The sequence below is a fragment of the Hemicordylus capensis genome, chromosome 2 (assembly GCF_027244095.1).
Source record: "Hemicordylus capensis ecotype Gifberg chromosome 2, rHemCap1.1.pri, whole genome shotgun sequence".
NCBI lineage: Eukaryota > Metazoa > Chordata > Lepidosauria > Squamata > Cordylidae > Hemicordylus > Hemicordylus capensis.
In genome coordinates, this window is record NC_069658.1 from 170,505,758 (window position 1) to 170,523,203 (window position 17,446).

The window sequence follows — 17,446 nt, forward strand, 5'->3', positions numbered from 1 at the left end:
CACCAGGGCAGCTGCAGATGGACTTCTCCAGATGATCTCAATGGGCGGTGGGGCTCATGGTGAAGAAGACATTCTCTTAAATACCCAGGGCCTAAGCTGTTTAGGGCTTTATAGGTTATAACCAGCACCTTGTATTTTGCCCAGAAACTTAGTGGTAGCCAGTGTAGCTCTTTTAGTATAGGAGTAATATGTTTGTTTGATTTCTATACCGCCCTTCCAAAACTGGCTCAGGGCGGTTTACACAGAGAAATAATAAATAAATAAGATGGATCCCTGTCCCCAAAGGGCTCACAATCTAAAAAGAAAAATAAGATAGACGCCAGCAACGGTCACCGGAGGTACTGTGCTGGGGGTGGATAGGGCCAGTTACTCTCCCCCTGCTAAATAAAGAGAATCACCACATTAAAAGGTGCCTTTTTGCCAAGTTAGCAGGGGTCTCTCCAAGATGACCCAGAGACCAACCTGGCTTCCACATTCTGTACCAACTGCAGTTTCTAGACTATGTACAAAAGCAGCCCCACATAGAGCGCATTGCAGTAGCCAAGTACTCAGTTCTGTTCTGAATGACCTCAGAACAGTGGTACACATGCTGGTAATGTTACCAGCATATGTACCACTGTTCTGAGGTTGTTCACCTCAAAAAATGGATGAAGCTGGCTTATCAGTCAAAGCTGACAGAAAGCACCTCTGGCTTCAACCTGGGATACCAGGGAGAGATGTGGATCCAGAAGCACTCCCAGACTGTGCACCTGTTCCTTCTGGGGAAGTGTGACTTGTGGTCCCAATTAAAGTATTTGAACAGCAGGACTGGAACAGTCAAGGGGCAATTTGCATAATTTACTTATGGGAATCACTGCCATTGCCTTAGATATCTTTCAGATGTTTTACTGATATATTAGGAGGGGCTATAATTTCTATTGCTCCTTTCTGTGGTTTGTTTTCAAACACATTAAAGTCTTACCATATGTTGTTCTTTTCATCCTTCCTCGTTAAAATACTGGGTAGTAGGGTACAAGTGCTGGGTAGAACAGCACTGTCCTCCGCAGTTCCTGTCTCACAGACGATCACTCCCTCGTTCTCCTACCCAACTGTTTGCTCACAGGCTACTGAAAACCAGGAGTGTGCACAGCTCCCGAAGCTGGGTAGGGCACTTATTTATATTTATTGTTCAATGTATATACCGCTTTTCATTAAAATAATCTCAAAGCAATTTACAATATAATTAAAACAATTCATAATTAAAATACAAAGGAACAGATGATCTCAAAAATTAAAATACATAACACAAAAGTACAGATAATATAAACATAATATCTGTATAAAACCTAATAACCCATAAAGTAATAATAATACATAACACAAAGCAGCAGCAGTAACAAAAATCCAATACTCTCATTCAAAAGCCTGGGTGAAGAGCCACGTCTTTACTTTTCCCTTAAAAACTGACAAAGAGACTGAAGAGCAGATTTCAGCCGGGAGAGCATTACAAAGCCAGGGGCAATGACTGAGAAGTCCCTGTCCCATGTGCTCAACAACCAGGCCTCTCTCACCATCGGAACATGGAGCAGAACCCCCTCTGATGATCTGGTCAAATGGGCAGAAACCCTTGGGAGCAGATGGTCCTTCAAATATCCAGGGCCCAAACCACTCCTACCGATACTTGTCCTACCATCTTACCGATTGTGTGAGCTGCTTTAGAGTGTTATGATAGGCATTCGGAATGTACACGGAACTGGTTCTGGCCAACGCGCGTGCACACTGGGAGTAAGCTGGTGGGCGAGTATCTTTTCCTACATTAGCTGAAGGGAGTGTGGTTACATTTAAAGCACACACACACACACACACACAGAGCATAAAGTGTGAGAAAATATACTATGCATTAATTGAAGAGGGGGAAGATTCCAGAGTGATAACTTTTTTAAAAAATGCATGTGTAATTTTGCTCTTGGTGTTCAGAACTGTAAATTTAGCTTTACTCTGTTGATAATCTTGAGAGTAATATTATCAAAAATATGTATCAGATGATATGCAGAGCACATCTCTAAACAAGCCCCCTAATGACATATCAAAAGAAAATTGGGATTTTCTTCCTGGAGAACAGTGAGCACTGGGCAATTTTACCAACTTACAATCAAGCTGTGTTCCAAATGTTCATTTGTAATTTGGATGTTCATAACTCACAATGCATATAGTTCCCAAGAGTGATGACTTATTCGTATGTGTGGGCTGGCATTTGTAAGTTAGGGACTTCTGTAGTGCAATATGTTATGGAGCTTTGTTTCTATATACGGATGTTTGTAAGTTGAGGAGTGCCTATATTTGGTAGGCATGTCCCCAGGCTCAGAAATTTGGGGCCGAGATGAGAAACATTATATTAGTACAAACTACAAACTTCCTATCGACCTGAAGATACTCCCGCCTAACTTCATCCATAGAACATTTCTCTTTTAGCTTGTTAAAGCAAAATATAAGGGCATACTAGGAAGCTGCCTTATATACCAAGTCAGACCACTGATCCATCTAACTCAGTATTGTTGGACTGGCAATGACTTTCCAAGGTCTCAGGCAGGAGTCTTCCCCAGCCCTACCTGGAGATGCTGCCAGGGACTGAGCTTGGGGCCTTCTGCATGGAAAACAGATCCTCACTCACTGAACTAAGGTCCCAACCCCACATTTCAACTTTTTTGTGCCCTGTGGGGTGGGTGCAGGGTGAGAGCAAACTATTGAGTAGTTGTTTGACAGAATCTGAGACAGGCTCATTATTGAAAAAACCAGCACACAACCAAAGACATTCTAGGAAGAACTCAGCAGCCCACATTTCGAAAGAGTGGGTGTTATTTTGTTTTCTATTAAAAGAGGAGGAAACTTTCAACAAAAGTATTGGAGGCTTTCTTTTACATTCATTCATTCATTCATTCACGTTGTCCAATATAATGAAGGACTCTGAATTTGACTGGGATGCTCAGTTGTCTTACAGAGAAATATCTCCCATCCCACAAAATTGCCCTATATTTGGTAGGATGTACTTTATAAGTACATTCTTTCTCCACTTATTTGAAGCTTTGTGTTTCAATTGCTTTTTATTGCATTCAGGTTTTTTGTGTCTCTTCCAGTTTCAAGAGCTCAAAAACATGTTTTAGCCACCTGAGAATAGTTTGCCATTTTGATAACATGGCAAGATACTAGATTATTGAGAAGATAAAACTAGGGGTCGAGAGCTATAAGAGATCCAGTAGCACGCAAACAATGGAAGCCAGACTGTGGACACAACAGAGCTGGATTGAACTGCGGAGATACAGGTTCAAATCCCCACTCAGCCACAAGCTGGTTCGACATGGAACTACCTCTCAGTCTAGCCTGATCTTCTTCACAGGGTTGTCGAGGATATAACAGGGTAGGGGAACCCCACAGTTATGTTAGGTAAAGGTAAAGTGTGCTGTCAAGTCAATTTCGACTCCTGGCGCCCACAGAGCCCTGTGGTTTTCTTTGGTAGAATACAGGAGGGGTTTACCATTGCCTCCTCCTGTGCAGTATGAGATTATGCCTTTCGGCATCTTCCTATATCACAGCTGCCCAATATAGTACCAGCAGGGATTTGAACCAGCAACCTTCTGCTTGTTAGTCAACCACTCCCCCGCTGCGTCACTTAAGGGAGTGCAAATCCTGGAGTCAAGAAGAAATGGGGACAGCTGAGGCGACGCACTGGCCAAGTGGACCAGAAACCACTGCCACCACCCCTTTCCCTTCCTCTGTGAGGAGGACAAAACTGGAACAGTATGGCAGATTCTTAGGTACTAGTACATGGGCGTTCCAAATACTTTTCCCAGGAATGAGGCAAAATATACACATACAAAGTAAGTAAATAAAAATCAAAACACAACAGGGTGTATCCAAAGTTAATCCTGCTTAGAGCAGAGCAGTTAAGAACAAATGTTCAAGTTCAAGGCTGCAATCCTATATTGACTACTTAAGTAAGCCCCATTGAATTCAATGGGACTTCTGAGTAGACATGCAGAGATTGCACTGTAATTTAAGTACTTTTATTTCAATGGGTCTACTCTAAACATCTAGATCAGTGAACTGGATTAAGTGATTGCTATTTCATGTTAAGTATTGGGTTCAACAAGTTACCGAAGCAAGTTTAAACACTCAGCCCATAATGCAACACCTCGAAAGGCAGTGTTGAATAGGGGTCAGAAGGTTAGATAAGAGACTCAAAATTTAGATATCTGTTCAGCCATGAAGTTCACAATGTGGTCATATAAGAATCTCTTCTCTCTGTAGAAGAGAAAAGTAGCAGGAGAGAGAGAGAAAGGCAAGAAAAAACATGCACGTAGGGGAAAGTAGTTACAGCATGAAAGGGAGGAGAGAAAGTGCCAAAAGAAAGCAAAATGAATCCAAAGGGGGAACAAAATGAAAGAGGTGAATTACAGACAAGAAAGGGAAATAGGGTTGCCATATTCTGGCTTTCCAAATCTGGGTACCTAATTTGTATATTATGTACATTGGCTGGAAAATAATTTCTAAGCAGAATAGTGACTGCACGTTTTGCTCCATAACTCAATTTCTACAAGGGCTAGAGTTTAGCTTTTTTCTTTCTTTTCTTCTTTTTTTTTTTTAATGAAAACTGAAGTCTGGGAGAATCTGGGTGGGCTAAGCAAGCTGGGTGAGATGCTTAAAATCTGGGTGAAACCTGGAATTTTGGGGGACATAGCAACTCTAAAGGGAAAGAAAATGAGGATGGAAGAAAATCAACTGTGGGTGGGAGAGGAAGTGGTGGTGGTGGGAACTAGAGCACAAGAAAGGGTGAGCCAAACAGAAAAGAGCAAATGCAATAAAATGCAAAAAAGAAAAATACAAAGAAGAGAGAGAAAATGGAAGTGAAGCTGGAGTGGGTGGATTTGAAAACAGGAAGCAGTATGAGTCTGCAGAGAGCCAAGACCGTGACATGCAGTACTTCTATTAAACGGATGCTGGCTTCATCCCCAGTCTGTTCAGTGCTGAGCCCTGAAGCGAAAGAAGTGGAAATAAAAGCTGGGGAGGCAGTAAAGGCCCGACTGAAAAGGACTCAGCTACAAAATGGAAGCAGGAGGCTAGAGCATTCTGATGGTGGTGGCAATGGCATAGCAAGGTTGGAGTGGGCCCAGGTGCAAGATTTGAAGATCCATCCTCCCCCCTCACCCCGCCTTCCTCTCCCCCTTACATATGATATCTTAAATAACATGTACAAGGTATAAACCAACAGAGCTGGATATAAATAGGTATAAATAAAGAAGGCTAGGAAGGGAACTCGAAAAGAAGATGGTCAACTGTGGTAAAGTACCAAAATAATATTACTAAAAATATTGCTAAAAATTCTGAACACATGAGTTTTATAAGATATTTCTTGCTTTGTTTCTATTAAATCAAGACCAGATCTACACTGGGAGTCTCCCAGTCTAGATCTAGTACAGAGAATACACATGGGCAGTTATCTGATGACATAGATATTCTGAAGACAGACACATTTTTCATGCAGGGCCAAGTTCTCTGAGTTTGTAATTAATGATAATCAAGATGGAGCTTAGGGGTCAGACTTTGAATGAGGAGACCAGCAGAGCTGTTGGCTTCTTTACATGACTGTCAAGTCCTTTTCTCCTGATTGTAAAGTCCATTTTAACTCATATAGATTTCAACACCTCAGCTCTGCTCCTCTGTGCTCAGTCCTGAAGCTGCCTGGAGGATCTGGGGTCAGTCAATCATGCCTAAGCTGCACCACAAGGGTGTTGTGTGCAGATAAAAAGGTTACCACCACTATATGCCACCCTGAACTCCTGGGAAGCAAGGAGTTTGTTCTTATCAACAGGTAAGATCAATGACAAGCATCAGTCACCCACCCAAATGAAGGGATCATAATACAACTTGGTTGCAACCCCCACCTACCTCCAATCCACAGAAAAATCCAGATTACAGTGCCACAATATCTCAAAACTACCCCACCATCAGTGTTCCCTCTAAGACGTGTGTGCGCATGCCCAAGTTTTTTTATGTCCACTTGGTCAATTTTAGATCTCGCTCAGTCTGAATCAGGAAGGCCCTACTCTGAATGCACGTGTGCACACATTGCCTTGATACATTGGCAATGAATCAATCATTGCCTTGATTGCCTTGAGTTGTCCAGAACAAAACTAATTCTGCACATGAAAAACATTAGAACACTGCCCACCATTGCCATCTGCAATAATAGGGCATGATTTCACTCAACTAACTCAGCCCAGCAACCCATATTGTAGGGCACAGTCTTCTCCACATCATTAGCCCCCTTCCACATTAGCAACAGGAAGACAATAATAATTACAGTGCTGCCATCCAGCCTTTACTAGAGTGCACCATAAAACCTCCTCTCTGTTGAGTGAGGATAAGGATGATGAAGGATGCTAGAAGAGGGCCCCCCCCCATCCTCCAAGCTAATGTTGTAAACACGAACAGTCATGGGTCAACTCACAGGAAACTTCCTCTAGTAACGCAGATGCTTCATAAGGCAGTATGGGACTTGGAGAACAACGTGGGACATCTTTGCTGGTGCCAGACACTCCATCCTCCCCATCTTGATTCTTAAAGCTTTTTAAAAATCCTATTTATACTTGAAGCTTTATACTAAACATTTTTATTCAGAACTAGTACTTTCTAAATGTAAAGAAGACTAAACTAATGACAACGGGTACAGCAACCAGCCTCAGAATTGATAATAAAGACATTGAAGTGGTAGATAGCTTCTGCCTTTTAGGCTCGGCCATCAACAGTAAAGGATCCAGCAGTCAAGAAAAATGCCGCAGACTAGCACTTGGTAGGATTGCAATGAAGGCCTTGGAAAGGATATTTAGATGCCGTGACATATCTATACCTACAAGATTAGAATCACTCGGACAATGGTTTTTCCGGTGACACTCTATAGATGTGAAAGCTGGATATTGAAGAAGCAAGATAGAAACAGTATTGACACTTTTGAACTTTGGTGCTGGAGAATACTTTTGAGGATACCATGGACAGCCAGGAAAACAAACAAATGGATCATAGAAGAAATCAATCCAGAATTTTCCCTTGAGGCACAAATGACCAGGCTCAAACTATCATACTTTGGACACATTATGCAAAGACCCAGCTCCCTTGAGAAGTCCATAATGCTAGGGAAAGTTAAAGGAAAGAGAAGATGAGGTTGACCAGCAGCAAGGTGGATAGACTCGATTACAACAGCAATGAATGCACCACTGAGAGACCTTAACGGCCAAGCTGAAGACTGATCATCCTGGAGAGAATCTATCTATGTGGTCGTTAACAGTCGACACCAACTTGACGGCACTTAATCAACCAATCAATCAATCAATCAACCAATCAATCAATACTACTGATTTAACAGGACTTCTTTCCTAGAAAGGCCATTCAGAATCATTATTGAACCGAACTTTTCAGGACTGATATACAGCTAGCTACTTAATGAGAAATTTCCATTTGCCATGAACCTTGGCAATAGACTGGACTCAAAGTAAGTTAATGAAACTCTGCCTTGCTCTTACATTGCTTAACATTGCAATCTACATTTTGTCTGAAGATGACCACTTTCTGTTCATAACATACAATTCACAAACTCACACACAGCAGCACATATAATATGGGTAGTGGCTGATGGTACTTATCAAACAGGCTCATTGCATTTCAACATACATACATGCAGATTTTTGCTGAGCAAGCAATCAGCATGTACAAGTTTGTTTCATGCTGCTACAGAAGAGTACCATCTACCCAGAAACACAATACATAAGCAACCCTTATTTCACACTGTAAAAACAAAGGTATAGTTTCATAAGCTATGCCCATCCCTACAGAAATACACAAACACATATTTTGCAGATAAATATGTTAGCAGATACTTTGCTTTTAGCAGACCTTCTCTTGGAGACATCTTTGCTGGCTAACATTGTCACTTTATATTTGTTTTTGAACAGGTACGATTTTCAAGAGTCTTCTTACTCTTTAAAACATAACAGAAGTGGTCTTCAAAAAGCATGTCTAGAAAATCTCTCATCATGGAATACAAACTCCTTCTGAGTACAGTAATGTTAAAAGTGGACAGTTCTTAAGAAGCCTGCTCACTTTCCTTTTTCCTTTGAAAAAATTCCTGAATTATTCCAGTAATTCAATAATAATAATAAATAATAATAAACTTGTCTGTTAGCCACCCCATAACAAACTGTTTTCAAATCATGCCTTAGAAAGAAATACAAGATTTTTTTCCCTTCCAAAATGTGATGGTGCAAATATGATGGGGTACCTTTTGGATACTGTTTGTTTACCAATAATAAGCAATACAACTCTCCCCACCACCACATTCTTTCTAGGTTGTGACTCAGTCTACCAAAGATGTGGTTGTTCCGGAAACATTTGGATTGGAACATTTACTGGAATGTTTCCCTCATTTGCATAGCACTTGTGTTAATTTTTTTCCTTTTAAAAATACTATACAAATTTTCCTAATGGCCTCAATAGATTATGTTTTGATTTGGCATATTGTTTTACTTATTTATAGAGTTTAAAAAAATAACGCCACCTCCACCATATTACTTTCCCACAATGTATCTCATAAGTTTTTTAAGTAGCCAACTAGTTGAACTTAAATATTTTATGGGGGTGAGGAGGATCAAGCAAGACCCTCCGTGTGTTTTAATTGTTATCAGAACTTTATGCGGAAAGAAGTGTTTTTATTGGAATAAATCAATAAAACATATCACCCTCATACAATTCCTAGTTATTAATAACCTGAAAAAATATTAGTTGCAATTTTGAACTTGCTGAACTTGCTCAAATATTGCATTGGCATTCATTTATTATTACTAATGAATTTGATCAAACAATGCCGGATGTCCAGACTAGCATTGCATACGTGCAGCAGTGAGCATTCCAGACTACCATTGCACTGTTGCTTGAGCAGGGGATGGGGTGATTTTTGCCCATCTTCCATTCCCTTTGAAGCTCAGTGGCTGTGCATCACCAAAATATGTTCCTGAGGATCATCTGGATGTCAGCCAATTACAGTTTAGAAGTGGAAATATTTCCACCAGAAAAATAAAGTGTGTGTGTGTGTGTAGGGGAATTCCATGGAAAGTTTTCCAGCCCACATCTCTGCAGTCTACAAACGTATACACACATGCATAAGGAAGCTAATATCACTAAGAGACTTCTCTCTGGAGGTAACCAGAGAAGTCTACAAACACAAACACACTTCCATTGTTTTCATTCCAGTTTCACACTCCACTTTCATTCAGTACTTTAATTCCATTACAATACTAGAGACTGTTTTCTAATAAAATTGTTCTTTTTTCCTCATATTTGAATGACGAATTTAATATTCAAAAGCCACAATCATTTATTAGGACCAAACAAAATGACAGTCTTGAGCAGCTAGCTTTCCAGTTCTTCACAACTCATAAGAATTTTAAATGCTTTATTTTCACTGTTAAAACATTTTGAAACTCTATTATATTTATCACTGTAAATATTTTTCTTTCATAAAATAAGTTTATTTTGACTTGCAAAAGAGCAAATTTCAGTTTCTTATTTAGAGGCAAATTATCAATGCAGATCAAAGGGACTTCTGGGGTACCATATCTGATCCAAAATTAAAACGCTGGGCTGGACTGAGTCTTGACTTCGAGCATCCTCGCTCAGCTTCGGAAGCTTGTGCTTTTCCCTCCCCTGCCAGTGGGTGAGTCTGAAGAATTCTACTTCCTATTGTGGTTAGAGATAAGTCAGAATCAGTTGTGATGTCCAGATTGATGGATCCTGGTTTATTCTAACCAAAGTGTTTGAAATAAAGCACAATCTGAACCCAAGATCTAGATATCATGACTGATCCTAGTTTGTTTCTAACCACAATTATTTGGAAGCAGAATTCGTTCAACTTGTTCTCATGCAGAGGAGAGGGAAACAATTGCTCCTGAGACAGAGAGGAATACAAAACCAAGGTTTAACCAGATGTCATGCTCCACATGAGCAAGGGTTACCAACAGTCCCTTATGAGCAGGGATGTTCCTTATTTCAGCCCAAAATTTTCTGTCCTTTACAGGATGCCATTTGTTCCTTATTTTCAGCTAATGGGAAGAACCTATGGCTCTAAACTAGCATCCCCGCGTCTGATGTCAGACACGGGGGGCGTCTCGGGGCCACGAGATGCGGCCCCTGATTGGTCAGTGGCCCGGGTTCTTTGAACCCGTTGGCCCAATGGTGGCTCCGCCCCTGTTCTGACATCAGACACAGGGGGCATGGCTGGGCGCTTGGCACAGCCCATGAACACAGTGCCCCAGGTTCTTTGAACTCATACGTACAATGCTGTCTGTGCCCCTGTGCCCCTTATTCCGGCAGTGGAATGTTGGCAGCCCTACACATGACATCTGAGTCTGCCCACTGTGTACACAGTACACACCTGGGCAAGGGACCATGATGTGTTGTGGGCAAGTTGAAAATGAGCCTGCACTGTGATGCAGTTGCTAAAAAAAAGCCAAGGGAATCTTAACCTGCATTAACAGAAGTATAATGTCCAGATCACAAGTAATAACTAGCTGGGCTGGGCACAGAGTATCTGCACCTTTGGCCGCCCACTCCCACCCCCGCCGGGCTGCCCGGCTTTCTGGCCAGCTGGCTGGCCCACTTCTCCCCTTGCCCGCTTCTCCCCACCCCGTACCTTCTGGTTGGCGTGCCAGCTGGCCCGTTTCTTCCCCCCCTTCTCCACCCCCCCAGCGCTTTCTGGTTGGCGGGCCAGCTACCCCGCTTCCTCCCCCCTTCTCCACCCCCCCAGCGCTTTCTGGTTGGTGGGCCAGCTGGCCCGCTTCCTCCCCCCCTTCTCCACCCCCCCCCAGTGCTTTCTGGTTAGCGGGCCAGCTGCCCCGCTTCCTCCCCCCTTCTCCACCCCCCCAGCGCTTTCTGGTTGGTGGGCCAGTTGGCCCGCTTCCTCCCCCCTTCTCCACCCCCCCGAGCTTTCTGGTTGGCGGGCCAGCTGGCCCGCTTCCTGCCCCCTTTCTCCACCCCCCCCCAGAGCTTTCTGGTTGGCGGGCCAGCTGCCCCGTTTCCTCCCCCCCTTCTCCACCCCCCCAGCGCTTTCTGGTTGGCGGGCCAGCTGGCCCGCTTCCTCCCCCCCTTCTCCACCCCCCCAGCGTTTTCTGGCTGGCGGGCCAGCTGCCCCGCTTCCTCCCCCCTTCTCCACCCCCCCAGTGCTTTCTGGTTGGCGGGCCAGCTGCCCTGCTTCCTCCCCCCTTCTCCACCCCCCCAGCGCTTTCTGGTTGGCGGGCCAGCTGGCCCGCTTCCTCCCCCCTTCTCCACCCCCCCCAGCGCTTTCTGGTTGGCGGGCCAGCTGCCCTGCTTCCTCCCCCCTTCTCCAACCCCCCAGTGCTTTCTGGTTGGCGGGCCAGCTGGCCCGCTTCCTCCCCCCTTCTCCACCCCCCCCCAGCGCTTTCTGGTTGGCGGGCCAGCTGCCCTGCTTCCTCCCCCCTTCTCCACCCCCCCAGCACTTTCGGGCTGGTTGGCCAGCTGGAAAGCCAGCCCACCACCTTCTCCCACCTGCCCGCCAACTCCCAGCAGTGGCCACTTCCTCCTGCTCCCTCTAGCCGGGCTGGGCCACTGCCTCTTGCTCCTGGTAGCCAGGCTGGCCCACTGCCATGGCCAGCATCCCTATTTTCTCCCCCGTCCCCGTCACTATCCTATCTGGCAGCTGCTCGCAAACTCTCACCAGAGTCGCTCGCATGGGATTAACGACGGGTACACGTTTAAGAGAATGATATATAAAGAAGATTGCTTTCTGTCACATAGAACGTGGAGTGAACTTGTTCTCTATTGCTCTTGAGGGCAGGACTAGAACCAAAGTATTAACATTACAAGGAAGCGGATTTAAGCTAGACATTAGGTAGAATTTCTTAATTCCAAGTGGCGTTTGACAGCACAACAGCCTGCCTTCCTTGTGCAGTGGTAGGCTCTCCTTCACTGGCAGTGAAGTGACAGGCCAAGCCGTCCTTTCCCACCACCCTGGCCTGCTGCCACGTTCCACTTCTATTGATGCTGCTCATGAACTTTCTTCTTTTGCCTTTGGAGGCACTGGTTACACGGTGGGGGTGGGGGGAGGGATTGGGGGGGGGGGGTGGAGAGACAGATAAAACCCCTGAAGAGCCTGGATTCAGTTCAGGAGTCAGTGGTTACACAGCAGTCACAAGTATGGAAACAACTTTTCAAAAAGCAAGCCAGGTTACAGCAGAGTTAGACAACTTCATCTTATTTCAGGGTCAGAAAGAGTAAAACTCAAATTAAAAGGAGGCAAATATTCTTTTGGTCCAGTTCTCAGACTTCCAGTATGTACCCACAAAACTCTGTATTTATACCAGAGAGAGAGAGAGAGAGAGAGAGAGAGAGAGAGAGAGAGAGAGAACACGAGAACAGCATAAGAGAGCAATACCAGACTGCTTACCCTCAAACCAAATATAATCAGTTCTCTTTCGATCTTCTGTGGCCCTTTCCCTCACATTTTTACTTACCGTAGCCATTAAAACAGGGAACAGCCCCAGGGGGACCATAGTTTAAGCAACTGATCCCTTACATCTGCAGGCAGGGCCCTTCACTGCGTCACTTCTCACACAGCCCTCCAAAAAAAGAAAGAACAAACTTGCAAGTTGGGCAATCCAAGTTCCTTCTAGAGCAGGAAGTCAAAAACAATCTGAGGGAAAGGGTGGGGAGAACATGAATTCCGCCCACATGCACGCTTAGCCATTCCCATCTCCAAAGGATCCGACCTTGTTGTCACATGAGCAGAACAGTTAACCCATTCACTCTCATTAATCCTAACCCTGCACAGAGTCATAAGGAAATGCCTGATAGCAGGTTTCTTGTGGTTTTTCTTCATCTATCCATTTTTTCCTTTCCCCAAGGTCTTGGTATATCCAGAATATCTAACCCGAAGGAAGTATAGCATTCTTCTATATTCTATTTTTGTAGCTATCCCCTTCATACATTAGCTCTACTGTGCCCATTGTTCATGTGCCAGAAGGCTAACTGTCCATCTACACAAGCCTATGCATTTCTTCCCACAATTGAGTCTAAATGAGTTCACTTGGTCCCAGGTAAGCTTTGGATCGTTGGAGAGAAAACAACAGAGGAGACACATGTCTGACAAGATAGGCTGGCCTACAAAAGCTTATGCCACAATGCAATTCAAAGTGCCACCGTATATAGCTTCTTTTTTAAAGCCCGAAACCAGTATAATCCATACTTTGCCTCCAGATTCTGAGAAGAATTGCAATGTATTGTGATTAACACCATGCTTAGCTTTACAGTAATTTTCTTATATCTCCCGTTGCCCAGCTCCATCTAAAATTAGCTGTCGCATCACAACAAAACCTTATCAACTTTATTTGAAGCAAACATGCAGCTGATCACTGCAAAGTATATATAGTCAGAAAATTATGTTCCCAAATAAAATAGGCACTTAAAGAAAATACATTCCATGCATATAAAGAAAAAACATGACTTATTGTCACTCTTATATGCAAAGGCATAGCTACAATTAAACTGGCAGGGTGGGGATGGGGGGATGTCCCTTGGCCCCTGAGGGAGGTTGGGCTGCTGACTGGGTGACAGCTTGCTCCTTGCTATCCCGGTTGCACCTCTCTGAAAAAAAGTGAAGGGCAAGGTCCCATCTTCACTTTTTGTCCCAGGGCCCACTCCAGCCTTGCTACTCCCCTGCTTATATGCACACCCACGATCAGTGTTTAATTAATGCAAGGGCTAAGACCCAGAATCTGCTCTGAATGCGAGGACTCAGCCCTAGAAGGAGCAGGAAGAAGTATTTTCCCCTCGCAAGTAAGACGGCAATCCTATGCCTACTTATCTGGGAGCAATTCTCACGTGAGTAAACATGAACATAAAGAGAGCTTTGCCGGATCAGAGCAAAAGTTACTCTCATCATACATACAGCATTCTCTTTCCAACAGTGGCCAACCAGATATTTCCATTCCCCAAAAGCCAACAAGCAGGGCATGAAGGCATGTCCTCCCCATAATTTGCCCCCCCCCCAGTGATGATTAGTATTCAGAAGTCATTCACCATATGAATTATACTAGAACTATCTTCTATTAATCTGTCTAATCCCCTTTTGCAGGGTCAACTTGTAAACCAGTTCTTCACCTGTGGGTTTATATAGAGATATGGTGTGAGAGTTTGCTTTTAATCCAGACAGTTTGGGACCTCAGTACTTCTCCTTTTAAAATTAAACAGCTTGTGCTGAATGCCAAAATGAAGTTCTTCGGAGCATTTTAATGTATATTTAAAGTGACTGCACAGCCACTTTCCTTGCCCCATATGACTCCCAGGTATGATTTCTGTCTTTATTTCTATAGCATCATTAATGTGCAGGGTCGGACTGGGGTCACTGATTGGGCAGTGGAATCTATGTGGGGAGGGCAGAATGGTTTTGAGCAGAATGGGTGCTTTAGGGTGAGAGTATTCACTGCTGCTGAGTGTGGTGGGGCGCAGGGGCGCCCTGCGGGTGGGGCGCACCAGGAATCTGCCTTGTTGCCCTGTGGGCCAGTCCGAGCCTGTTAATGTGCATGGTGCTTTACAGAGAAACAAACACTTCACTCAGCCTAGCAAGGGCAGAGGCAGCCCTCAGTAGGTCTCCTCTTTGGGCCCCTGACCCATCTCTTACAATAGCTGTAGACAACACTGGCATTCACACGCCATCCAGGCAACTGACCAACTTCTGGATCTCACAAGTACTCACAGAAAAGCCCTGCTGCAATGGCATGAAACCATCCGTCTCCCTCTACAAAGCGCTCGCTTTTGCCTGTCTCCACAAAGCCAGCCCCACCGATTCTCCCTGGTGTTCTGCTCCTGCTGTTGTCAGCAGGTAAACTGGGGTTCTCCCAACACAGCAGCTGCTGCCACTGAAGAGATACTATGCTAGGTGGAAAAGGGAAAAGGAAGTGTACTTTAAGACATCTCACACACCTTTATTTATAGATTTTCATTCTACTTTTCAACTTGAATTTCCAAAGTGGTTTACAATATCAATAAAAAAGCAATAAATACATTAAAACATCCACCAGTATATCTGATGGAGGGTGGCTGCAGATGGACACAGTTCTTGGAGGAGAGAAGCCAGAACTAGTTGGTCCCAGGAAGGCTGATGGAGGGAACCAGCTCTCTGACCTCTCTCTCTGCTGCATCCAGGTGGCAGAGCTACAGATGGATCCAGTTCTTAGAGTGGAGGGCCCAGACAATAAATAGTTGGTTTCAATCAGGCCAATGAAAGTGGGGCATCTCTTTGATCTTTCCCTCTGTTGCAGACAGTGCCAAGGAATTCATACCCTGTCTTGTGCTCCATTCATTTTAATGCAGATGCATTTGTACATTTGCTTCACCCCTCAGCTAAAAATGAGATCCCAAATTAAACAGGACACAGGTGTGCAGGGGATGGGATTACTCTAGTTGCTGTAGATCTGTGGCATTAGCTATGATTCCCTATGGAGCTGAAACTGGGCATGTTTATCAGTCTGCAGTGTCCATTTTATGAATACTGCAGACTGATAAACATGTCTTTTCAAAGCTGACTGGAGAGGTTTATTGAGCAAAAGTACATCTTAATGTAGTTGTACAGTGTCTTCACAGAGAGGCTCTAGTCTAAGCCAGCACTCTAATGGTCTTAACACTCTTTCTTCTGTTTCATCAGCCAGTCAGACAGTGCTGGGAGATGTTTTGGGAGACAGCAGGCCTGGCACCAGTTAGCAAAGATAGACAATTCACTATCAGTGTTCCCTTTTAAGAGGGATTCCCAGATGTTGTTGACTACAACTCCCATAACCCCCAGCCATAAGCCTTTGCAGCTGGGAATGCTGGGAGTTGTAGTCAACAATATCTGGGAATAACTCTTGCAGGGAACAATGTCCTCTACAGTGTTAATACATCACCTGAGGCAATTGTTTCAGTTAACCTAATGGGCAAGCTGCCACTGCAAATTATATATTCCTTTTCAATAAGAAGTCAGCAGAAATGTTTAGATATTATTATTATTTTACATTTATATCCCGCTCTTCCTCCAAGGAGCCCAGAGTGGTGTACTACATACTTGAGTTTCTCTTTCACAACAACCCTGTGAAGTAGGTTAAGCTGAGAGAGAAGTGACTGGCCCAGAGTCACCCAGCTAGTTTCATGGCTGAATAGGGATTTGAACTCGGGTCTCCCTGGTCCTAGTCCAGCACTCTAACCACTACACCACACTGGCTTGCTAGATAGCAAAAGGAATGAAAAAAGTAAGAGACAGAATGAGATGGATCCTTAGTCTAGAGCAGGGATTCTCAAACTTGGGTCCTCAGGTGTTATTGGACTTCAACTCCCATAATCCCCAGCCTCAGTGGCCTTTGCTTGAGGATTATGGGAGTTGAAGTCCAATAACACCTGAGGACCCAAGTTTGAGAATCACTGGTCTAGAGGGTCTCAAGACACCAGCAACAATAACTCACTATAGAGATATCCTATACTGAGTTTAAAAGGGGCAGTTGCTATCGTTCTATTCAGTGAGAGATCCACCAATTGTATCTCTTTGCTTTGTTAGCAGGAGTATATACCATATCTCAGAATCAAGCTATTTCCTCACATTGCCACCACATATGGAAAGAAGTGTTCCTATTCTTGCACACCTTCCAACACAATGGGTCAGGCTCTTTACATATATGATTAAGCTTCTGGAAACACAAATACCACATTGTAGAGAATTTTAGTTCATTTTTCGTGACTTGCCAAGGACAGTGACCTGAGGGGGCACAGGGGGCATGTTGGGCTTCAATAATAGCCTGTAGGATTCCCCCCCACCCCACCGCCACCTGCTCTGATAAACTTTGCTGCCCCCTCTCCCCCAAAGCCTACATTTATCCTTTTTTAAAAAAGCTGCTGGGATACTAGATTCTAACACTAGACATCACTGGAGGATTATCCTACATTGTTATCTCAGCCTCAGCTCTTATCTGCATCATTAACGACACTGCAATACTGTGATTAGTCACTCTCAGTCACAGCCCCCATCCCCAACGGGCAAAAGGAGAATAATTGTCCCATAGAGAACAACGGTATTTAGTTTTTGTATTATTAAGTTGTATTTCGTTTTGTATTAGCAGTGCAACATTTTTAAAAATCACGAATTGCAATGAAGTCTAGTCTACTGCTAAGCTGGTTGCGAATGCGATTTCTAACCCCCCAACCCCATACAAAATATTCCTCTGTCTGGTTGCAGCAAAATTAAGTTATTTTGATTTCCCGCTCGAGACCTCCCCCCCACGCCCTAAACCAAGGCTCAAGCACATGCAGACGCCCACCCAGCTCTTCTATTGACTTGCTTACAGCTGCGTCACGCAAATGTTTAATAACGTCCCCTTCACGCGCC

At 44.1% G+C, this 17,446-nt stretch overlaps 1 protein-coding gene across 5 annotated transcripts in view; it reads right to left on the reverse strand.

Annotated features, from left to right (window-relative positions):
• LOC128346030 (tumor necrosis factor receptor superfamily member 1A-like) overlaps positions 1-17,446 on the reverse strand; it is a 46,919-nt gene that overhangs the window by 29,206 nt on the left and 267 nt on the right. For 2 of the 5 annotated variants that reach the window (XM_053298859.1, XM_053298860.1), the window contains exons 2-3: positions 14,792-14,970; positions 12,552-12,656 (exon numbers count right to left, since the gene is read on the reverse strand). The exons of 1 other annotated variant lie outside the window; for it this stretch is intronic. In XM_053298859.1, coding sequence (XP_053154834.1) covers positions 12,552-12,590 — 39 coding nt within the window. In that variant the 5' untranslated portion in view covers positions 12,591-12,656; positions 14,792-14,970. Of the gene's footprint in view, positions 1-961; positions 5,107-12,551; positions 12,657-14,791; positions 14,971-17,446 lie in introns of those variants that run through there. 2 more of the 5 variants (XM_053298862.1, XM_053298863.1) reach the window with 2 other exon arrangements.